Source organism: Melospiza melodia, chromosome 12 (genome assembly GCF_035770615.1).
Source record: "Melospiza melodia melodia isolate bMelMel2 chromosome 12, bMelMel2.pri, whole genome shotgun sequence".
NCBI classification, from domain to species: domain Eukaryota; kingdom Metazoa; phylum Chordata; class Aves; order Passeriformes; family Passerellidae; genus Melospiza; species Melospiza melodia.
In genome coordinates this window covers 11,726,121-11,750,551 of record NC_086205.1, presented here as the reverse complement: position 1 = coordinate 11,750,551, position 24,431 = coordinate 11,726,121, and the positions used below count along the sequence as shown (strand labels likewise).

The 24,431-nt window shown below is 42.3% G+C and overlaps 1 protein-coding gene across 1 annotated transcript; it reads left to right on the top strand.

Annotated features, from left to right (window-relative positions):
- The first annotated feature begins 975 nt into the window (after nucleotides 1-975).
- On the top strand, nucleotides 976-24,241 carry WDFY1 (WD repeat and FYVE domain containing 1). The gene is made up of 12 exons (XM_063166803.1): nucleotides 976-1,139; nucleotides 7,021-7,088; nucleotides 7,827-7,900; nucleotides 9,066-9,120; nucleotides 10,469-10,619; nucleotides 13,259-13,371; nucleotides 15,698-15,824; nucleotides 17,338-17,443; nucleotides 18,769-18,870; nucleotides 19,542-19,672; nucleotides 20,627-20,735; nucleotides 21,416-24,241. The coding sequence occupies exons 1-12, from the start codon at nucleotides 1,003-1,005 to the stop codon at nucleotides 21,473-21,475; spliced, it is 1,233 nt and encodes a 410-aa protein (XP_063022873.1). The 5' UTR covers nucleotides 976-1,002; the 3' UTR covers nucleotides 21,476-24,241.
- The last annotated feature ends 190 nt before the right edge of the window (nucleotides 24,242-24,431 follow it).

Here is a 24,431-nt window from a genome sequence, read left to right as displayed (position 1 = left end):
AACAAAGTCTATTTAACCACATGTATCTTTGAAGCTTCAAGCTGGACCCGTTCTTCCTGTGCCTGTTTCCTTTGCTATATAGCCAATCTCCCTTACTGGCTTTCTCAGCTACAAAATTCCTCTCTTGGGACAGATCAGAGGAAAGACAATTGCTGTCTGCTGCCCTCCCCCAGAGTCCTGGGGAAGCCTCGTTCACCCTCCCTGACTGCAGGTGTGTGACACAGTCTGTGACAGCTTATCAAATGATACAATCCCCAGCACCCTGCTCGAGGAGGTTTGTCTGCACCTCATCTTGGAGCTCATCTCTTTGGGCTCAGCTCTGTCTGGGAGTTTTCAGTTAAGCCCAGTGTGTGATGGGTACACACAAAAGCTGGTATTTAGATATAAGACTAAAAACCAAGCACCGAGGGGTATTTAGATATAAGACTAAAAACCAAGCACCGAGGGGAGGAATTCTGCTGTTGGTTACCCAGCTACGTGGCCAACATTCCCATGCAGTGAACACAGAGAAAATAGCAGCACAAGCCAGCTGCTTAAGAACTTATAGGATGAAGGATTACAGCTGCTTTAACAGACAGAAAGGAGCTAATGTATTTCCTGTGACTACACGTCCTGCCTGAGCCCATATCCCTCCGTTAATTCCCGCAGGGGAGCAGCCTTTCCTTTGCCGCCTTGCGGTGGCCGCATGCCAGCGGGGACGGGCAGCGACTGGGCTCCTTCAGCAGGGGTCACGGCGGCGGCTTTTCGTGGTCAGAGCCCACGGGAGAGGCACAGAAACGCGTGTTTGAGCCCGGGGACACCGGAGGGGACACGACCCGCCCCGGGCAGGCGGCAGGATTGATTCCTCCGCTCTTCCATGAAATACGGCGCGGTGCCCCTCTATTCCAGGGAGTACGGCTGGCGGCCCGCCCCGCCGTGACGGCAGCGGCGCGCGTGGGCTGCGCCGCTCCTCGGGACTCCGCGGCGGGGCGGGCGGCGCCGCTGCGCGCAGCCGTGCGGGCCATGGCCGCCGAGATCCACTCGCGGCCGCAGAGCCGCCGGCCCGTGCTGCTCAGCAAGGTCGAGGGCCACCAGGACGCCGTGAGCGCCGCGCTCCTCATCCCCAAGGAGGACGGCGTCATCACGGCCGGCGAGGACAGGTGACCCGGGGCCCGCTCCCCGCCGGGCAGGGCCGGGCCGCGGGGCTGGGCTGGGAGCCGGGGCAGCGGCGGCTGCTCACGGGAATGCGGGTGCGCGATGTGCCTTTGCCGGGAGGCGCAGGGACTCCGTGCCTGCCGCCGTGAGGAGACCCGCGGAGCCGCGCTCCCGGGGAGGAAGATGCCCTCAGCTGTGAGGGAGGATCGGCTCGGCCCGGTGCGGGACGCGGGCTGACACTTTCCCAGCGGCGGGGAGAGGCTGCCGTGCTCCGTGCGCGCTGTCCTGCCCCTGTGTGTGAGTGGGTCCTGCGGAGCTCACGAGCAGAACCAGCAGTCAGGGAGTGTGTTTGCCTCGGCCTTCCGCTCTGCTGGCTGAAGCACTTGCAGGGTGTCGCTGCCTCCCCTGCCCGTCGGGAGAGTCGGAGCTTCCCGAGCTGCTCCTGAGGAACGAGCCCATGATAGTGGCTCGGTGTGCGGGTCCCAAAGCCGCTTCCCTCCGGCTGAAGCCGCTCAGGGAGTGAGTTGGCAGATCCGAGGGGAGAGGGGGTGATGAGCTGCTGTGCACGGCGCTTTCTGCTTGGAAGGGAAGGTGTCTTCGCAGTCTAGCCCTGGTTCTCGGCGCTGGCTCGTCTGCCACAGAAGCTGTAATGTCGGTAAACTCAGATGAAAGGAAAGTGGAAATGAGGAAGCAGGTAGTACCGAGGTTTGTGGCCAGGAGAGTGGTGAGGAATCTGCACTGTTTATGACAGATGGAATTTCACCTGTGCCACGTGCAAAGTGATGTTTAAATGTGAAGAGGGATGGGAGATGCTTTTTAGGAAACTGTGGCTCCATTTGAAGCAACTTTTAAAAGTACAAAAGTGCATTCTTTGAGATGTAGCTTGGTGCGGGGATAATTTTACTGTTATACCATAAAACTTTTAAAACTAAATTTGCATTAATATTTGCATGAATTTTTGTTTGAAAAGCTTGACCTTGTGAGATATAGGAGGGTATGAGTGCTGAAAATCATCAGAGCAGCAGTGTTATCTGAACTGGGTTTTCTGGCATTTATTTTTAGGTCAAAAAGTGCAAACAGATCACGTGTCTAGTTGGTCTGTGTCATCCCTTCCTCTGGAGATGGCTTTGTGCAGTACACGTTGGATAACAGCTTTTGGATGGGAATGGGCAGCTTCCTTTCATTCCTGTCACTTAGGTGTGATTGTTTGTGTTCAGTTTGCTTTGATGAGCTTCCTGAAAGAGACAAGAGGAAATGATGATTTTTAAGACTCCATATCAGGGTTCTGCATTCACATTTTCCTGGTGGAGGTTTGCCAGTGGGCAGACAGTGCCAACATTTAAACTCAAGGTCTAATGCCAAGGGTTAAGCAGTCTGCATGCTTAGACTGCTGATAAGAGCCAAGGATGGAGCTGCATTTTATATGGGCAAGTTTTGATGTCACATACACACCCGTGCAAGCAGAGAGAGGCCACCACCCACCTCTGGTGTGTGTAATTTCCAAGTGGGTCTGTGGAATTGTGGCTGAGTTTGTGTCACCCACCTTACTGTGAGAAATTAAATCTTTAAACTTTCAGAAACCTGTATTTTCTCTAATCTGGGACACCTCCCACAGTTCATCAGAGCTTTCACCTGCAGTTCAGCATGTTGTCAAACAGTGCTCCCCTGTTTGCTCGCTGCAGGTGGGTGTGGGTGTTAATACTGCCTGACTGCTTGTGCTGCTGGCAGCAGAGTGCAGAGTACAAGGAGCACAAGAGCTGCTGTGTGTACTGAGAGCAGGGCTGAAGTATTTTTTATTGCATCTTAATGCAGCTAAGGCTGTCAAGTATTTCATAATAGCCAGTCAGAGGAATGTGTTTACAAGTTGGGTAGTGAGGAAAACATTGGTGCACAAACATTCCCTGGGAATGTTGTAGATTATTTCTCATTAGAGCTACTCATTGTAGTTCTTCCTATCTTAAATTATATTTCCTAGAATGAAATGTAATGGTTTTATTTTTTCAGAGGATACAAAATATTTCATAGTCGATCTGTGAATGCCAACCAAATTCTACTATTTTTTTTAAGTTTTAAAGAGGAAAAAAGAATACCTGCAGGAGACAAGGAGTTAATTTTCCCAATGGGATTTTTCAGCAGGACACTTGCCATCTGGGAAGCTTTCTCAGAACTTATCTAGAGAGGATGATTAACTCTGTGTCCCTGTTGGCATCTTGTCTGACCCTGGCTGCAAGACAATGTTGGGAATTGTTGCAGTGTCCCTCAGCACACAGACAGCTCAGGCAGGAGCAGTGTTTCCCAGCTGCAGCTGGGAGTGCTGGGGCATGATCAGCTGTGTACAAGACCCTAAATGCAAAATGAAGGTTGTGTATTCACTACAGGCTCACAGGAGCTCTGGAGTCACTGGCACATTTCAGTGCTGCTGTTTGGTGACCATCACTAGCTGCTTAAAGTACAGTATCAGCTTTTGTGAGATTTTTGCTAATGAAACTTATATATTGGTCAAAACATGGTTTAGTTTTAACAGAAATTTGATTAAAACTATCAGCTGTGTCTTTGAGCTTCCATTGCACTATGATTAAACCAGATTCCTAATCCTGTTTTGGGAACAAGTTTGATAACAGTATAAATATTTTTTATTTAAGCTACCAGAAAGAGGCAGTGTTCTGTCCTTGCTAGGAAAACAGCTGCCAGTGGCTGATTTTGGTAGGGAAGCAGTGGTGGTGGTTTGGTGGTGGTTTGAAGAGTCAGGAAGGTGCAGTGCTGGGAGCAGGGCTGGTGTAGGTGTGCAGTAACCTGCAGCAGTGGTGGTACTGTAGCAGGGTTGGATTTGGCTGTTGGTGTTCCATCATCCTCCCTGCCCTGGCTCTCAGAGGGCAGCTGGTGGAGCAGGAGCACAAACACTGCTGGAACACAGCATTGTCTGCTCTCAAACCCCTGGCTTTTTCTCCAGCACTGTTGGGTGCTTGCTCACTCTCTAAATGAAACAATGATTGAGAACAATAAAAACTCTTAGAAATTGGTAAACACAGTCAGTGTTGCTTAAAGATGGCTTTTGAGTGTCTTTCTTTATATTACATTAAAAATCTTGTGCCAAAACCCCTTTGAGTTGTGCTTTTATAAATGTGCATGCTGCCCTAATGAAAGCAGCTTCTGATTCAGTACTGAATGACAGGGAAGTTTGGAGGTAATTTCTAATATTTTTTAAAAAATGTTTTGCTTCCTCCTGCCACTCTCAGAGACATGAGTCTAGAATTTTAAAATCTCTCTCTGGGTGCTTCTTTATGAGTTTCAGCATTTTTACATCCTTGCTGAGACTGCTGTCAAACAGGGAATGCTCAAGGAGAAGTGAGTGGTAGCCAGCTCTTCTCAGGTACTGAGCCCAGGATTCTTCATTAAATACAGACCAAGTTTTGAGGAAGGTGCTACAGACTCTAAGGCAGTTGTCATAACAAAGACATAACAATGAGTGGTTGAAGGAGATTGTGGGAGCAGCATTACTGGAGGGCTTCTCTAGTCCTTTAAGAAGTGGTATTTCACAAATTAATTTATCCCAACATAAGGAGATGCATGACAAAACCAGGTCTGTAGGAGGGAGAATCAGGGAGAAGTGGCATTTTGGCAGAGGTCACTTGCTGACTACTATGAAATGATCTCTTCAAATTTTGCTCAGTCAGAGCTTTATATAATTAGATATAAAGCTGTCTGACAGCTTATCTTTGCAAGCATGAGGCGAGCAGAGTATAAATCTTACTTAAACCAAAATAAGAAGCTTTCAGAAGTTAATTTTGTTAACTCTTGCAGCTATTTGCTTAGGCTCTCAACTCACTGAGGGGCTGTACCATTGATGATCAACACAGAAGTTACACTCCCATTAAATAATTTCTTAGAAAAAACAAATCTTTGCTTCCTTTATTCTAGTTCAGTACAGTTAACCACAATACTGAGAGAAAGCTAAGTCTGCTTTTGAAAAATCAGCAATGCATGACTTATCATGTAAATTTTAAAAATAAAAGATGATTACATGGCTTTGCCTAGAAGTGAAGAATTGAATTAGTAAGGATGGAAGCCACCATCTGAAATGTTCAGAACAGTTTGAGTATGATGGAGCTGCTTTAAAAAGCAAGTTAAAAAGCTGATAAAGGTGCTAACCTGTGCTATTAGGCTGGCATCATTAGAATATTTTGAAAACATTGTTTTTCCCATATTCTGTTACCAAGAAATAGCAACTGCTCTTCTGAAGTGGTGACTGCCATAAGGTAGGCTGTTGATTATTGTAGAGAGGAAGTGATAGCTTTTGAGAGACAGTCTTCATGCAAAACATTTAATGACTAATAATTACTAGACTAATGTACATATGCCCCTAAACTGGTCAAAAAGTAACTTGGTTTAAAAGCTGAGAATTATGGTTTTGGGGCAGTGTATGCTCACCTGTATTGCTTCAAGTTTTCAAAAAGTAGTTCATTAAGGGTGGGCATTGTCTGCTTTGTTTTTGAGCGGTCTTTTAAAGAAAAACCTTTAAATGGATTGCAAAATTAGAATGCTGCTGTTGTCTCTTGAGCAGTAAAACTTCTGAAAAGTTCTTGTGGTTGTGGTGCAAGACACTGGTGCCCTTCTGTGCTCTTTTTGTAAAACTTTTTACTGTTGATCCTCCACGATGTCTAACTCATCACTCCCCTAGTATTTTTCTAGAGAATTCTAAATGCCAGAACTTTCATTAGCTGACAGCAAATAGAACAGCACACCTCAGGGAAGCCTCTTGACAGTGTTTCCAGGTACATTATTTACAGATCATTTAGGAACGAGGAAGTTGGATTTAAACAGTAACAAAAAGGCAAACAATGGTTTGGAGGTGAAATTTCAAGAGGATTTAACTTAACACTGTCTACATGTGTGCTCTTAACTTCTTAATGTAGAATCCCTTCAATGTGTCTGTTGTAGGAATGTTTTTAATTGACAATAGCTTTCCACTTCCTTGCTGATACTCTCACATCCCTCCTCCCAGGATTTGACAGCCAGCAGAGTAGTATAATGCTAAATGTTCACGAGACCACTTATCCTTTCCTTCCAGGAGATGATTCTGGAAGGTTGCAAACTGAAGCCAATTTTATAAAGGATCTTGGCATGCTGCCCAAGTCGTCTTGTCAGCTTTTCAGTTAACGTTTGACTGGCTCATCAATCCTGATCATATTTAGGGCAGAGAAGCAGTGCAAACCATCAACCACTAGTGTTGCTTGTCCTTTGCATGTCTACATGAGGGATTAGAGGAAATAATACTGAGTTAGATATGCTGTCCTCTGATTATTCATATTTGGGGATGGAGATGTCAGTAATGTGCTGGTCTTGAAGATGAGGTGCTTCTGTTATTAATATTCAGTATCTGGCTTGCTGAAGGGTGAGTTACACAGAGATGCTGTAAAAAGTTAAAAAGTTTGGACTTCCATAAGAAATTATTGGCAATTTTTTTAAATATATCAGACACTTAATCTGCTATAAACAAACTGTGGTTTGCTCTGCCAGAGATAGAAAGTTTCTGCAGTTTAAATTTGACTTATATCAACCGAGCCAAGGAGGAGGTAAAGGGATGCAATTTGTAGCAATTTCTGAGGTGAGCTGAAATAGTATTTCCATTTCATACTATTGAAACTCCATGTATAAATAGTTTTGAAGAAAGCTTTTCCAAATCCAAGGGTGCTTATGCTTAGTACCAGTGTTCTTGTTCTGTTGGAGCAGTATTTGAGTGCTGTTATTTCTGTTATGTTGTTCCTCTGTTCTATTTGGGTAGCACAAAAGCTGAGGGCAGTGGAGCTGAGCCATCAGTAGTGCAGTGGCTCAGATGTAGGGGGTGGTGCACTTACAGCTGCCTCTCCCTCTCTTCCCATGGCACAGGACAATCCGAGTATGGCTGAAGAGGGACAGTGGGCAGTACTGGCCCAGCATCTACCACACCATGGCCTGTAAGTACAACATGGGTGTTGTCAGTGGTGGCCACATAGTATGGGCTTTGCACCTGTGCTGTGTGTAGGAACACCTCCTTCCTATTTCCCCAAGGGCTGGATCCCCTCAATGATCTTGATTTTGGGAGCTTTGCAGCAAATCTAGCTCAGACTTTGATTTAAAACTAGCTGCATGGTGGATGAGATCTGTGGCAGTGTTCTGTCAGAACCACACCCTTCACCAGGTGAATCATTGTGGATCTGCAGCTGGAGGTGCCTGAAATGATGGCAGATAACTTGTCTGCCAGTTAAGTGAGCTTTTCCAACCACTAGCTGACAGCTGAGATGTAAGAATACTCCCAGCTTTCTAAGGTGTGCATTTTTTTCTTTCAGGGCTGCATTTGAGATAATTTTAGTGAGCTCAAGTTCTTAGGTGTAACCAGCTGTTGCTGTTAGCTCAGCTTTCAGCCTGTGTAAAATTCCTCTTGCTGAGTTGCACCTTGTGGCAGGACATCATGTTTGCATATGGTTCCTGTTGGTGTATCTGAGTTACAGATTGTGTTCTGTTGTGTTCCTGTCCTCAGCTTCACACGTGGGAATTGAACTGTCATTCCAAGGGATGTTAGTTAGGCAGACTAGTTTCTATCAAACTATTTAAACAGCTTTTGTCCTGAGTGAAAGAATTGACTTTTATTAAAGTCATGTTTATCTAATACCTCTATTTAAATACTGTGATGTACTTGTTTTGTTTTTTGACAGCACCATGTTCTGCCATGGCTTATCATCATGACAGCAGACGGATTTTTGTTGGCCAGGATAATGGAGCTATCATGGTAAGTTGTTGTGACTTTTCTTCTGAATGTAGGTTAGAATTGCTCAGATTGTCCATGTGTTGCTGGCAGCTGATAGTCTGTTTTCTTTCCATTCATTTTGGAATGCAGCTACTGCTAAGTGGCTGAGCTTCTTGGCAGCTCAGCTGAGATGTATGTGGGATCTGCAAAGCAAAGGTTCTTCTGGCTAGATGTGAGCCAGGTAGCCTCAAGAAGGCCTTGAGCTATTTGTGCAGCAGTGGGCCCAAATAATTTCACTTCACCAAGGAAATGTTTTGAGGGCAGTACAGTAAGCTGGGCAGAGTGCCATGGTGGTGCTCTGACAGGGGTTGTGAACTGCAGCTGGTATGGATCTGTGTATCCTGCCATGCACACATCTCTGGATTTGCTTGCTGCACATCTTTTTATGATGTAGAAATTTCAACACTAGCTCTAAAATAAGAGGCTGGGTTCATCTCTCTTCTTGCTGGGAATTCTTTCTTCTCTCTTTGTGTATTCTTGCTGTAGTTGCTGTCCCTGTCTTGGAGAGCATACACTTGGCAGAACAGAAACTGGGTTTTATTCTTCCCCCCCTTGGTAAAGGAGGGAAATCTTGTGACTCTCGGATGCTTTAGTGGTTTCCTTTCTCTATGAAAATAAGGTCAAATTAATAACTGCCCCATAAGGAGCCAGGGTACTGCATGAGTGTCATAAAGAGTGATTCTACAGATAACTGCTACAGATGAATAGCCTACACAGAACTGCAGAGAATTCTAGTGATAACTACTGGAAATTGCAAGTTGAGACTTCTAAAATTTCATTAAGTCTATAGAGAACTCTTTCACTTAAACCTGTCCTTTGTGGAGTCACAAACATGCAAATCTTAAGTACTACAAGATAGTTTTGTTTGCTCCTGCTGGGGAAACTGAGATCTTATCTCTTTCTATAACCTCCCTTCAGTAAACTCAGTTCTGAAAGCATGTTCCCTGTTGAAAATTCAGTTCACTTAAAACCTTAGTTACAGTTGGTATTTCAGTGTGCTTTGCTCCAGCCTGAGAAGCTGCCTGTTTTTTTGTGGGATATACTGCTGCTATGCAAATTTCAGTCTATGAGGTTGCTGCTCCTTTTTGGGTATCAGTGTTGCTTTATGCCACTGTGGTATCTTCTAACAATTTCCTTTTGCTTTTAGGAGTTTCACATTTCTGAGGACTTCAATAAGATGAACTTTGTGAAAACCTATCCAGGTAAAGAGTTAACTATCTACACTAACATTTGTGTAAAGGGAAGGTATCTACAATAAGGAAACTGGGCACAGTCACACATGAATCAAATCCAGATTTGCTTTAACTCTGACTGACCTTATAGTTGGCAACTTAGTTGGGGGATAACTGCCATAAGAAGAGTGTTCTGTCAGACAGCTGAGTACAAGTTGTACATGAACATTTAGGTTCACTACATCATTAGCCTGCAATGTAATGAGCCAGAACTAGTGAGCCTGGATTTTGCTCTTCAGCTGCAGTAGTTGTACTACATGAGTGTTGGTGTAAGAGCTTTATAAAGGTGATTTTGGTATTTGCAGTTTCTCTCCTTACTTCTTGTAATCAATGTGCTTTGTTACTCCTAGCTCAAGGTAAGAGTCTGTACCTTCTCTGTCATCTTAGGAGGGCAACAGGGATGAAAAAGAGCAAATTTTTTCCAATAGGTGGGAAACAGGGTTTGTGGGATTGTTCTAATATTTATAGAGATACTAATTTCAGCATTTGTCTATATTTCATCCTTTAGAGAAATACAAAACTCCATTGTTGGTTAAAATTGGAATATTAAATTGAAAGACCTGAAGGAAGCTCTTAAAGGCTGCAGATTATGTAGCAAAACAAAGTGCAGTTTGTCTTGTGACTCCCTGACACTGATAGAAGCAATGTTCTTGCTTGGGAGAAAAAGACCTTGTTCTTAAAGCAACAAAACCTCCCTTTATCCTAAGGGAGATGATTTGACAATTCAGTCAAGGGAAGTGCTTGCATCTTGGGGGGCAGGGGAGGCTTCTTTCTAAAGCATGTGTAACTTCTTGCTTAGTGGCAGCATTCTCAACAAAGCTGGGTGGGATTTGGTTTATGTGGCAGGAGGCAGTTTGAATGCCATGGACTATATATCCTTTTAGGTGCTTAGAAATATGAATGTCAGCATAGCTCTCTGGGGTTAGGAAAAGATGGGTTTAGTAAAGCAATTCAAGTTTCTAGATGTGTTGCATTACTCCCCAGAAGTCCTGAGCTAACTAGAGGAGGCTGAGGGTTTGCTTGTTCCTTTACCTTGGGTATCTGGACTGAACTCAGCTTCTCTCTCTCTCTCTGGGGAAAGGTTTACATCACCTGAGTGATGGGTTTGGTTCACTTGAGCTATTCAGAAGGCAAATCCTAAACAGAACTCTGGGAACTTTTTCATTCAGCCAAGATGCAAGTATAATATAATGGTGGAAGGTCTCCTTGGGGCATTGCCTAGATATCATCTTCAACCTCTGTCTGTCTGAATTAGAATGGAAGTACACAGCACTTTGATTTTGGGGAGAAAATAGCCAGAATCTTTTTCTTGTTGCAGCTCACCAGAATCGAGTGTCTGCCATTACTTTCTGCCTGGCATCAGAGTGGCTTATCAGCACAGGTCATGACAAGTGTATCAGCTGGATGTGCACCAGGAGTGGGAGCATGCTGGGGAGACATTACTTCACCTCTTGGGCCTCATGTCTGCAGTATCCTTTAAAAATGATTGCTACCCTGGAAATGGAAGAGTACTTTGTTCCTTTACCTCAGTTTGTTCCCAACTTTCCGTGTATAAAAACTAGAGTGACATCTTTTTGCAAGTCTGCTAACTCTTATTCTCATTAGAAGTTTCATACCTTTATTTCTGTTAGTGGTTATTAGATAGCAGAAGAGACCTTGAGCTGCAGAAACCCCAGTCTGTACTAGTTCCTAATTTTGAGGTGTCTGTCATTAGCATCTTGTGGCAGTGACAGTACCTACAGCCTGGCCCATAGACTTCCTGGGCCAGTCACTTTGTTCAACAGATGCCAGTGTGTCTTTGAGTCCTTCTAGGGCATAAAACATCATGAAACCCCTTTGGACTGCTTTAATTTTTCTGTCTTTGTTCACGTTAATATTTTCTATCTTTAAGCTACTGAAACTTTATTCACCAGTAGTAATTTGTCTGTGTACAATTTGCTTTCTGTAAACTATATTTAACTGCAGCATTTGCAGCTTAGACACCCTGTCTCTTCAGCTGTAAGTACTTCAGGCATTCTTTACCCTATGTAAAAGACTTACAAACCCTGTAGCTTGAAAGGTAGTTCACATATCAAAGTTTTTGAAAGCAAACTAAACTAAACTAAAACTGCTTTTTTAGCACTTGTTAATGGTGGCAGTTTAGATGTGGCCAGACAGTAATTGAAGGCAATTGGTTGCTGTAGGAGGTTTGATGGCAATAATGTTTTAGAAGTAGCAAGATTGAAAAACTGAAACACATCAACATCCTCTATTGCAAACGTGAAGCCCTCTCTAGAGTGGCTGTATACCTGTGTCCTGGTAAGAAGCTGGAGGAAAACTCAGTTGCCAGCTGCATGTCTGTCCTTCTGAGGTCTCCCATCTGTGCAGACCCTGCCTTACTGGCTGAAAAACTGCCAGGTGTGTACTGTTGTACTGCTGCTCTTTTTTAGAGTCCAGGGGAGTTGTGTCCCGCAAAACATTCCATGTGCAGCTCACCTCAGCTAAATGCAGCACAGAACTGGTTAAAGCTGGTGTGTATGTTGGAGACCAGCTCACAGCAGTCTGGGGAGCAGTCTGAGCCTCACTGAATTCAGTGGCTTCTATAGCTAATGCAATTGCAAACAATGGCACAGTTTATTGTTAAAATGGAGAAAAGAATATGACCTTTTATATCAATATAAAAATAAATTTCCACTGAAGAACTTGACATTTGAAAATCCATTTTAATTTATCTGCCTTTGGATTTGTGTTAGGAAGAAGCAGCTTGCTGGTGTGTGTACCAGGTGCTTGGCCTCCCCATCAGGAGGTTCCTTAGAACATTGTTTGTTAGTGATCCTGTGTGTAAGCTTCTGAAAAACACAGCAGAGTGCCTATTCTTTACTGGATTAGTGGGGATAAGGCAAGCCTGAACTTCAAGATGAAGAAAGGATCACATGTTCAGGGAGTTAGAGGATTTGTTGAAAGCAAATTGTTTATCTCATGATCCTGAAGGCTTAAGAGACTTTGGAATGTCATCAGATGGCAGAGCCTCTGCATTTTCACTTAGAGTGGTGGGCTTTTGGTAAACTATCTTCTTAAAGTTAGCCTCTCTTGGATACCAGAGGCTGCTTTTCTAGCTGCTGCTTGTGTTTTTGTGTGGTTCAAGGAGGACACCTAAATTTATATGCAGCTCTTGGGTTATGTGGTGTCAGCTACATGGGTCTTTCCTAGCTCTTATTTATATTCTGAATAACAAAAGTCTTCTAAAAGCAGAAAATTATTAGTTCCATTGACTTGCCACACTTTGGTTTCTGGAGTTCATAGTTGCATTGTGGCAAAAACTGAGTATCAGAGCTGTTGTGAGGAGTAATGCTTTTTCCCAAGGTGCCACTTGTTAATGGATCAGTGTGGCTTTTATCTCATTGCTAACTGACAGAATCCTTGCTGAAATTAGGTCAGTTTTCAATACCACACTCAAGGACCTGCACTGGTAAACTGGGAAGTCCAGAGAACAGGACAAGAAATGGGACAGCCTCACCTTGGCAGTAGCCAGAACATTGGGAGTGTACTTCCACTGCAAGGCAAACTCGCTGTGGAGGGTCAGCATCCTTGTGTCTTGGTTTTCCTCTCCTGGGGATATCAACTACAACCATGCTAGAAAACAAAAGATTTATTGGAAAAGGTAGTAGGTAAGAGTGAATGCAGCCCAGTGTCCAGTGAGATGCTCCTAATGGTTGCAGAGAGCTCTGCACTGCAACAAGTAGCCTGATGAGTTTTGGCATCTTGTAAACAGCCATGAATGTGTTCTGTAAATAGCTACTAGAAATGGCCTGAAGCTACTTGGCTTGTCTTAAACTAGGGCATGGATTATCTCATGGCTTTCTCCAGTAGCTTTCTAAAACTCTTCTCTTTTTTTCTATACAGTTTTACTTGCACATATTCCTATATGTTCAGGGACTTAAGAGTGTGATGAGAAGGAAGGAATTAAAAAGGTTTATTACAGTCTCCAACCTCTTTAAAAGTAATTATGTAAATATTTATCTGGCATATTAAAATGTTCTTTTCCAGTTTTTTTGACTCTATAGCCGATTGTTTCAGTCATGTAAAATACTCTTTGAACAAATGAAGCTTCTCCTTGACTGGTGTTCAGATATGATCATGAAACTCAGCATGCATTTGTTGGTGATTATTCTGGACAGATCACTCTTCTGAAATTGGAGCAAAATACCTGTTCAGTTATCACAACCCTTAAAGGGCATGAAGGTAAAGTAACTCTTTGTCTTAAAGCCACTTGTCCCAGATACAGTACCTCTTTGTAAGTTGGGGTGAGATGTTCAATTGCATATCTGCCTCTTAAGGGTGATACTGGCTGAAAAACCAGTCCAGGGTAGTGGTTATGATAAGCTGTTAAAAGCTGTACTTGACTTCCTGTTAAAGAGCAAACATTCTTGCTGAAGGCAAATCTTAGCCTTATAAATACTTACAGGTATTTTTATTATAGCTGAAAAACAAAAGTAAAAATATGCAATGAGTTAAACACAAGTTATCCACTAGATGGCCACCTTTAAAAGCTTTAGTCTCAGCATTGGAGAAACTGCCGAGTCTAAGGCAAATGTCTCATCCTCTACAGTACAGCTGAAGTCCTTACATCAAATGAAGAATCAGGTGATCACTAACATGATACAAAACCACTGTCTGCTCCAATGAGTAAGGCAAGAATGCAAATTACAGAATAATGTGTAACTTAATAATATGCTGAGAAAAATAAACAAGAGAATGCCTTTTCCCATGTGATATTTGCAACTTTCAAATCAGCTGACAGTTTGCATGTGGGTAGGGATGAACTACTGGGTCATGAGTCTCTGACCCACTGGAAAAGGCTGCCTTGTTTAACAGCTGGAAATATAAAGTAGGCTTTGTTAAAGCTGGGTGGACTCCTGATCTACAGATGACTGTAAAATGATACAGCTGGTTTTGAATGCAGGAGGCAAGTTGAGATTTTCAAGTGATAAATGTCTCTTCTGCTTTCAAGGAGAATTTCAGATTGTTTAGGTTTAGAACAAAATAATTCTCTTGGCCCTAGAGACTCCATTGCCTCTCTATACTTTTGCACTGGTCTGTGTTCAAATGCAACTTCTTGGTAGATGTTACAGTTAGTCTGAAAGCAGTATGTCTGTGTGGCACTTCCTTGTTGTGTTCTGTCTCTTGAGTTCTGATGGGCTTCCAAGCACCAACTTCAGCAGTGTGGCCACACAGCAGCCACCTTTGGCTCATATATTTCCAAATGGGGACTGTGATCCTTAAAACGAGAATTGAGCCACCATAAAAAATTAGTTCAGGGGCAGAAACAGATTTTTCTTCAACTGATATTGTACTATTTATTTCAACTTCTTTATTTTTTTTAAGCAAATCAGATTATGTGTCACTTTTTTTCTCACCATATTTGTGTAATATTCTCGAGATCTAGTAACTCTGAACTTAAATGGCATCTAATTCTCCTTTGAGTGCAGTTGTGTTTGACAGACTTTAAAAGTCTGATTTAAAAGTCTTGTTTGCTTTCTAGCTCTTGCAAAGTGTGATTTCATAAGCAAGCAGTTGCTTTGCAGTTTAAATGGTTTCAGAGTTTGTTCTCAGCTTCCAGAATTCACCATGCATAACAGCCTGCTCTGTGCAATGCTGAGATAATACTCAAAGTTAATGCCTTTTTGGTGCACATGCTATTTCCAAATGGGTCAGTCTGAAAACAGCATAGCCCCAAAGGAGGAAAAAAAAAAAATCTTGTGCTTCAGAGTATTGGGAAGAACTGATTTGGGCTCTAATTTCCATTCATCATCTTGGTTTTGGACTAACAAGGCTTTTGATGACAACTGAGCAATAGAAGGATTCTTTAAAGGGAAGGATTTCTGCAAGGAAATAAAATGTCCCAGCTTCACAACTATAGGTGGCATGAGTAACAAAATTACTCCTTTAGTGTACTGGCTACGTTACCATGGGTATGGGTTAGCATAAGGCTGCTACTGTCAGATGACTCATTTCTTTCTATCCCCAATTCACAGTTGCACTGGGCCTTCTGAAATCTAGTTTTGTAATTTAGTGAGTAGTGGCAGATTTGCTAACAGCAGTGAAGTTCTCACTTTGTTTCTTAGTCCAGCTATTTTAGGGTGTTGTGGTTATGTGAGGTAGTAGCTTTAGCTGAGAGCACTGTGAGCTGTGCTGCAGCCACTGGCCAAGCACCTCACTGTGTTGTAGATCCTGGTTTCTGCTTGGCAGGTGCTGCTGCTTCTATCTTCCAAAGCTCATGTAGCAGCCTGGCAACTCTTAAAATCACCTTCCTAAATTCAAGGGGCACAACTCAGACTTTCTGGCTTATGCTATATCTGTCTTCTTAGGGACATCTGTTCTGTTGTCCAGTACTCCTTGCCCCTCTCTCAGGGCTGCACTTTGCTGTTGGATGTTTCCTTTGCCTTAAGGCTTTCAGTATGTTACTGGTGTAAGGCAGTACCTCAAGTTTCACTTAATTGCTCCAGGAGGACATCACTGTGTTGGGGAGCCAGTCCCTTACATCTAACTGCAGAATGTTCTCTCCTAGGGAGCATTACTTCCCTGTGGTGGGATCCTGTCCAAAGGCTGCTCTTCTCAGGTGCCTCTGACCACAGCATTATCATGTGGGATATTGGTGGAAGGAAGGGGAGAACGCTGCTGCTCCAGGGACACCAGTATGTAATGGACTCTTATTTTTCATCCTGTAATGAACACACAGTCCCAGGAAGATTAAATAGCGTGGCAAGACATTTGAATCATTGTGAAAAATGGAGAAAATTACTCTTTGCAGAACCCTGAGTACTTTGAAGGGAAAGAAGGATAATCTGTACTAGGAAGGCCTTACTGATAAAGCTTTTTTCTTTTTCATGTTTAATATGTTCATTTTACCCTGGTTTAGAAGTAACACAGAAATAGTTTATAGAAAAAGGTGGGCAGAAATCCTAAATCATCTGATTTGGCCTTTATGTAAAAATTGCATGTGTCTGTATTGTAAATACTGCACTGAGTTACCTTTGAGAGGAGGGCTAGAACCTTTTATGTATAAGCATGTTCATGTGTGCATATAAAATAAGCTTCAATATGTTCATGTTCTCTGTCTTTCTATCAATGATAACTGATAGGTGATAACTGATTGGCTAAATTACAGGGGTAGTTTCTTAACTTCAGAAAGTGTCATGTTTCCCCTCCTCTGAAGGCGGAAACTCAACTCTTGATTTTTAGACACCCAACACTTGCTGCCATTTTTAAATGTAGGGCTCTTATTCAGTCTGACAGGCAGTTCACCACAGAAGATATATTCTACTTAGAAATGCACTGGTAGTAGAGATTTTGTTTATATTTAAAGATATTTGTATAGTGTGTTCTCCTCTTGTCTAATTCCATAGATGCCTCCATCCAGCTTTGATCAAGACTGATAGCTTTAGCTCTGTAACTCTTGTTAAATCTTGAAGGTTTATTCTTATGGCTAAAGAATTAAACATAGAGCCTTGGTTACAAAAAAGTAACTGAAGTAACTGGAGGGCTTCATACTGCTGTTACTGCTGCCTCATGTGTCCTGGTGAAGACTTGTAACAGCTAGGTTCTCTTCTGAGAAGCAGAATGACTTTTTAATTCAATTTAGATGTTGCAAAGCAGTTTGATACTACTCTCATTCTTTGGTTAAATTCTCAGGGCAGACTTTTGTTTTGATATGACTTTCTTTAGAATTGTCTTATTGGTGAATGCATACTTTGCTTTGCACCTACAGCCTGACTTACTGTGATTTGTTAGCAAAAGTGGAACCTGCTGCTTAGTAGCACCTTGAAACAAATATTTCTCTTTCAGTTGTTTCTGTTTTGACAAGTGGCTCTCCTTGCCAGCACAGAAGAGTATTTGCACATGCACTCTGAGTCAGTTGACCCTCAGTTCACCATCAGGGCTTATTGCCAGCAAATGTTAACATGGAACTGTACCTCTGGTATTCTGGTCAGGCCTGTAAGAACACCCTCAACATCCTGATGCTAGGGTAGTGCTCAGGTGACAGCATCTGTTCACTCATCCTCAGAGCTCTACTTAGTGGACTCAGCAAACTGAAAATCAGTTTTGGCCTTCCTCAGTAGCTTTATTTACAAGTAGGAATCAGGGTTTGCTGAGAAACCAAGCTTTGTTTAAATGCTTGTGGGTAACTGGTGTGTGCTTTGTTGGCAGTGACAAGGTGCAGGCTATCTGCTACATCCAGCTGACACGGCAGCTGGTGTCCTGTTCAGCTGATGGGGGAATTGCTGTTTGGAACATGGATATCAGCAGAGAAGAGGTAACTTCATGTCATAGGTCAAAGATTTTTTCTTTCCCCTTTTCAGAGACTGCTGTGACTTTCCTTAGTCAGTTCTGCAGGCTGCTTTCCTCATGTTGTCTGACACTTTAAAGCTGAATGTTATTATTGGAACCTGTTCTGTTCTAATGGCTGTCCATGCTGCATTGTAGTAAATGGAAAAGAGCAGGAGATGCTTTGGACTGCCTGGAGTTTTATCTCAGAGAGACAACAGATTCACTGGAATGGCTGTGCTCTTTGTTTCTGGAACAGTCTAAAGCAATCAAACTCTTGCAGTAAAGAAACCAAAGGACTGTGCTTCAGTAGTCTTGAAATAAGGTCTCAATTTGTGTCAAAGCAGGTAAAGAAGTGAGAGGCAGATTTTGAGATGCAGTTCAGAAGGCAGAGGTTCAGTCCCCAGACAACATTTTTTTTAAAGTTCTCAGTACACAGCAGTTGACCCAGCCAAACACTTTCTTTCTGCATCAGTTCATATCCATGGTGGTGCAAGTGAGAATGCTCTTGTTTTCTTACTGTTAGCCATGTAAGTGAATTGAAAAGAAAAAATGCTTTGTTGTTCCAGCTTTCCTCCTGCCAAGTTTCAGGGAGACTTCCTCATGAGATGTATAAAGTTGCATAGAATATACACGTTCAAATTCAAGTCCATGTACTAAAAATATTGTGCCTCTCTTTCTATCTCTTACAGGGATGTTCAGTTAAAGTATCTGAGAGAGCTGAAATGTGTAAAAGCTCTATTTTCATTTGGCCTAGTCCATTTATGGCAGGAAAAGTGTGTGGGTGGGAGAAGGGATGCTTAACGAAGATGGGGGCAGGATGGAAAATGCAGATGAATTACTATTTATTTCAAACTGCAATCCCATGAAAGTAGAAAAGATAGTTACTCACAGAATTTACTTCTGGACACCCCCTTTCTTAAAGGGGATTACTGCCTCATAGCTTCTGCAGTTTGGACTACACTGGTCCCCAAAAGCCATCCAGACAACCAGAGCAGCAGTCTTTGAATGCCTGCAGCAGGTTTAGTAACGTAGGTGTTTGAATGAGTTTTCTTATTAAGGCAGTAATATAAATATTCCTGGAAGCTTAAAAAGTGTAGGAGGTGTGTAGATAACCAGTAACTGTATTCTTGGGTTTGAAGTTTTTGTGTTAAACTTTCTTTGTACTATGCTCTAGGCAATTTATTGTTGTAATGTCCACAACTGAACCAGGGCATCTTTCCAAGTAAGACTTTACTTTGGGCTCTTAAACTTCCTTGAGTGTTGTGTGGAGGAAAACAATTCTGATTGCTTACATTTCCTGCTCTTTTCTAGGCTCCTCAATGGCTAGAAAGTGATTCCTGTCAGAAGTGTGAGCAGCCTTTCTTCTGGAATATAAAGCAAATGTGGGACACAAAGACAATAGGGTTGAGACAGGTGAGATGGCTGGTTTCAGTGCTTAGCTGTACTTCAGCACTTGAGCAAAATGTAAACAGAACATCACTAAGCCTGGTAGATCTTTTCATCTTGGTATTTTTGCTGCTTTGAAGTGAGGTATATTGAGAAGCTACAGCTTCTAAGCACTGCTAAGATATTTCCAAATTCTGTGAAAGTGTTGCAACAAACTGCTTTCACAGGTCAAAGCAGGCTGTGCTAGGCATGCTGTGCTGGATTTCTCTGAATGTTCCCATGCTTTGGAACTATGGACAGCTAATCCTCAAATGTTGTGTAAAATGGCAAACAGTGCTCCATAACTGAGAATGTAGATGCTCATTCCAGTGAAGCACTAATGGCCCTGTTCTTACTGCACCAGAATGTTTTTAACTGGGGTCCTTGTTCAAGCCTCTTTTTCCCCTTCTCCCAGAAGGAGCTTGCCAGAGAAGAGGATAGACACAGAGTATGGAGATAAATCCATAAATGATCCAAGTGACTGCTCAGAACTCCAGAGATGTTGGTCTTTGGTTGAAAAAGCAGGGATTTCCTAGCAGGTTGCTTTCTAACAGGTTGCAAAACAGAAGATTTGTTGTTTTGGTTGTGCAGTGGACACTTTTATGGTGGTCAAGTGACTTGGTATAGTGACTTGTTGATTTTCTTCTTCCTCCATGAAGCATCATTGCAGAAAATGTGGGCAGGCAGTGTGTGGCAAGTGCAGCACCAAACGGTCGAGCTACCCAATCATGGGATTTGAGTTCCAGGTCCGTGTCTGTGATTCCTGTTATGAGTCCATCAAGGATGAAGAGTGAGTATGAGGGAGTAATAAGCTGTAGTAACGCTGCTGGTGTGCAGAAACCCTTGGCCTTGCTCCACATCCACACACAGTGCTACACTGAGCTGACTCTCTGCTATTAGGCCTTGGGGACTGAAAGCACTGTGATGGCAGAGATGCCCCATCTGCCTCTGCAAGTGCATTTGGATCAGATGTAGAATTACAACATTTATATCCTTTTTTAGTTCTTCTTTTCCAGGAGCCCAGATCTAGACTTGAGATATATTTGTCTCAGCATTTTAGTTTAGTTAAAAGCTATTGATTGCACTTAACATTGCTAAGTGGGGGCCAGGCAATGCATTTCAGCTGCCAGGACGTATATGCATTAGTTCATGTACACTTTTTAAAACTTTGGGAATATTCTTCAGAGCTCAACATTATTTTCACCATTCAAGCAAATCAGGTTAAACATCATTTGCTGTCTTATTAAACCTGCCTTAGAAATGAAAGAACCCCTTTTCTTTTGGTATGAACAGAGTAATCAGATGTGAAAATTTTGTGAGTGTTTGGGATTTTCTGTTGTGTTATTGGATTTTTCATTATTGGGACTTTTTGTTTGCTTGGGGTTGGGATTTTTTGAAAAGTAGGATGCTGTGCTCTAGTTGGCTTCTGTAGCCAGCAGGGAAAAAATGAACTTGACTTTGTTAACCAGGAATTAGAAGTATTTATTAATTCCGTGTCTCACTTCTGCTCTAGTATTAACAGTCATGCTGCAGAAAATGTCACACCTGTACAACTCCACAAGCACTGGAGTTGTATGACTTGCTAATTTAATTCTGTCCCCTTTAATGTGGCACTGCAGCTCTTGGAATGGATTTATTAGTACTTAAGCAACCTAATTTTCTTTTAAGTTTATTTTGCACTGCTATAATGATGCCATGAAGCTTCATCTGATGGCTGGCTTTCATTTCAATTGTTCTTGTGCAGCCGTACCTCCCTGGCAACCTTTCATGAAGGCAAACACAACATTTCACACATGTCCATGGACATCTCCAGAGGGCTAATGGTGACTTGTGGGAGCGACCGGATTGTGAAGGTATTGCTGCTTCTCTTTCCTGCATTTCTAGGAGATATTTAATAGAGTTCATTTTTGTGTATTCTTCCTTTCTTTCTGACATCTATTGCTACAAGTTATCTATTGTGTGAAGAAGGAATTGTATTTGCTAACTTGTTCTTCTGCAGCTGAATGAGGAAATGCCTTGTAACTCCACTATATGGAGTGCTGCTGTTGTGTCTCTGAGCAAACATAGCAGGCATGGGCAGCAGGAGAATCTGCCAGAGACACAGCCCTGAGGAAATGTGCAGGTTCCTTTGCTCTGAGCTCATGGCTTGGAGCATGGCCACTGAAAGCCCTTGTTATGGGACAGTGACATGGAGCTCAGACTGATACAGAGTCTTGCTGTGCCTGGGCTCTACATTCACCATGCGTGTCAGAACTGGGACTGTGCCATCCTGTTTGGCTCTAGGCATGTTTGTGACAAACTGCATAGCACTTTTTAAAACAGACCTACACAGAAGTTCAAAACTCTTGAGCCCCAAATTTGGCTTTTGGTTTATAATGCTGCTGTAACTCTTTATGAGATTTTCCTCAAGCATAGGTTAAAAAGGAGTTGTTACCTTGTGTCCAGGGATATCTTTGTTTGCTTCTGTGCCTCTTGCAGAAGGAGCTGTGAGTCTGACACTGATGCTGTCTAATTCTCCACAATTCTCCTCCAGATCTGGGACATGACTCCAGTAGTTGGTTGCAGCCTTGCCACCGGGTTCTCTTCCCGCTGATCTCCTCCGTGGCAGGTTTATGCACCTTATGTACAGCAATATGCACCGAATGAATGGAACCCTCCTCAAGAATATTACTGCAAACACTGGTTGCTTGATTCTCCTCTTGCTGCTGTTCCAGGATGGACAGTCACCCTTGTAGAGCACAGCTTTGCTGTTGGGCTCCCCGGGATTCTCCGTGGTGCTGAAGCGCGGTTCCGCAGCCTCTCGGACTGACACAAATCTGCAATATGACACCTGGGTGGAAGGACCTGTTGTCTCTCAGTTTACATATGTAGTGTTAACAATGTGCTATCTCTGCTGATATATCTTGTACAGATACCTTGTAGCTAAAACATTACCAGAGTAAAATGAGTGTAGTAAATTCAATTTGTGCAAATAGTAAAATAACTTATTCTCTCGTCCAAAAAGCAGTTCTGTTGAAATGTTTTTGAGCAGTCACTGTCTAAATTGCCTCCAAAAGGTATCTTGGTTATTCCTATGGAAGGAGGAGATAGTTTCAAATGGAAGGTAACTTCTTTCAGATGAGATAGTAAGAGAACCTTTGATCACACAAGATCTTTTATTGGCTTTCTTGTAGTGTTTGTCTTCAAGTTCAATTGTTAGTGAAATCTTTTGTGGAACAGCTGTTCTGTGTAGGTAGCTGGTGAGTCTACAAACAATCCTGGGCTTTTTATGTAGTGTTTTAGCATAGCTGATAAACTTCTGTAGTTATGAAAACGTGCAGCCCACCTACTCTAAAGACTGGCCACAGGTATGAGCCATGTACTCTGACAACTGTAATGTTGTTAGAATGGAAACCTAAACAGATCTGCCTTGTTACTAGGAACAGTTAAGAAAAAATGGCCAGCTAAATTTTAGAGATTTTCTGTGGAAAGGCTGATGTTCTTTAATGTTAGGGAACCTGTCTTTGCTAAAGTACAGCATAAATTCAAATACTGTCTTGATGTTGCTTCAAACAGATAAATACTGAGCAATAATTACTGAGGTACAGAACAGCTGCTTTTTTCCCTGCACCTAGGAGTGTTAATCCTGAGATACCTATATTGATCATTTCCTGTTTCAAAGCTGAGAAGTATGAAGAATAGCTGTGAGGCTTTTATGACTGTGCAGTTGGCACATAAAGGAAATAACTGGTGAGATATACTGTCAGTAAACTGGTTTGTCAGTTGAGTGAATCTCCTATATTTGAATACTGTAAAGAAGAATTTATTTTGTAACTTTGGAAGTTAAGGTGATATGGCGCAGAGTTTAAGCTTGGAGTGTTAAGATTTATCTGAAAACAAATGCAATATGTGTGAGGACAAAAAAAGGTAGGTCAGCTGGCCTGGAATAGGTGGTGTTACACAATTATCAAAGGTAATGTGCTCTTTCTGGCAGAAGAGTTGAGGGTTAGACTGTCTTTACTTACAGCAACAATCAAGTGGTGCTATGAGTGTTAGTGAATTCAAGTCCTAGGTGTGTAACTTGACACTAATAATCTGCATTGGACCATGCTGTAGGCTGAAATAGATTAAGATCATTAATACATGGTGATTCACTTGCATTTTAAGCCAAAAATCTGATAGTCTCCAAAGGGCATTAGAATCCAGAATATGATAGTTACCGTTACTTTGTCTGCTTTTCCATGGGCCTTCTCTGGAAGTTTTGTGAAGAGTTTTTATTTCCTGGCCTTACTGGGCCACTGAAGAATAAACAAAACCATCTTTTGTGGGGATCCCAAAACTTGTCTTGCCTTCAGTCCAGGATTTAGCACTTGTCACACCCATTTGATTCAACTCTGCCTACATGCTGTATAGCTTAGGTTTTTTGGGAAGGCTTATTTCTAAGATGTTGAGAGAAAGAACAGTTGCTGCTTTATGTTCTGAAGGCATTCACCCTTCTAAACCAGGAAGGGAAGTGTTGTGAGGTGAATAATCTCTGGAAAGTCTCTGCATTCACTTTCAGGTCCTCTCTGGTTCTGGAAGAGAACAGAAGCCTTCTCCCTCACAGCATGTAAGGCAGAACATGAATTACAGTGCTAGAATTGTTTAATATCCCACTGTAATAGGTTAGGAGGATCTAGGGTGTGAATTAAGGTGGGAGATTGATGTAGATGTGCAATGAGTACCATATTTTTCAACCCAGACATTGTGAAACCTATACTCACGATGCTGAGGTGTGACTCCTTTGCAGCTAGCACTCCAGAACTCAACTCTTTTAGTTCTGATTACTCAATGTGCCCCTGCTTAACACACTCCCTTCCCTGTGAATACTTCCTGTTTCTTTACATTATATTTTTGCCACTAGATAATATATTCTCTACTGCCTAAGGAATCTATTTTCTATAATTGATATACTTAAAGATTGTGTCAATTCAGATATAATGACAGTTATGGCCACTAAATCTTTAGTCTTTTAAGTATACTCTTGGTGTTGAATGAGTAATGCTCACAAACCACTAAAGAGAGAGTAGTTTTGTTTATAAACAGCTACTTGGAAGGCACTCATTCTCTCATCAAACTGAACATACTTGGCTATGGCAGCTCAAGTGTGCAGTTACTGAGAAGCCTTGATTTGAAGCATTACAGATCTCGCTTGTGTAACCTCTTCCATTGGGGCAGGGAAGGGGAGCAAAGGGTACTAATATGTGTTAATTCTTTCCCAGTTGTATTTCTGTACCCTACATAGTTAAGAGAATCTAGATAAAACTGTCCTTTGCTCCTCCTTGTCTGTTTTTTAAATTTTGATTACATGTACAATAAAATATTTCTTGATATTCACTTAGTCTATTTGGATGATCCATCTTTTTTTTTCATCCTATGAAAACATGATGTGCATTTTGTGCTGTGGCTCTTCCTTTATATGCCCCATGTACAAATTGTAGAGAGAGCTACAATTCTGGGTTCTGGGAGAGCTTGTTGGGTGTGTTGTATTGGAACTGAATGAGCTGCAGCAGGTCAAAGGCCCACAATGA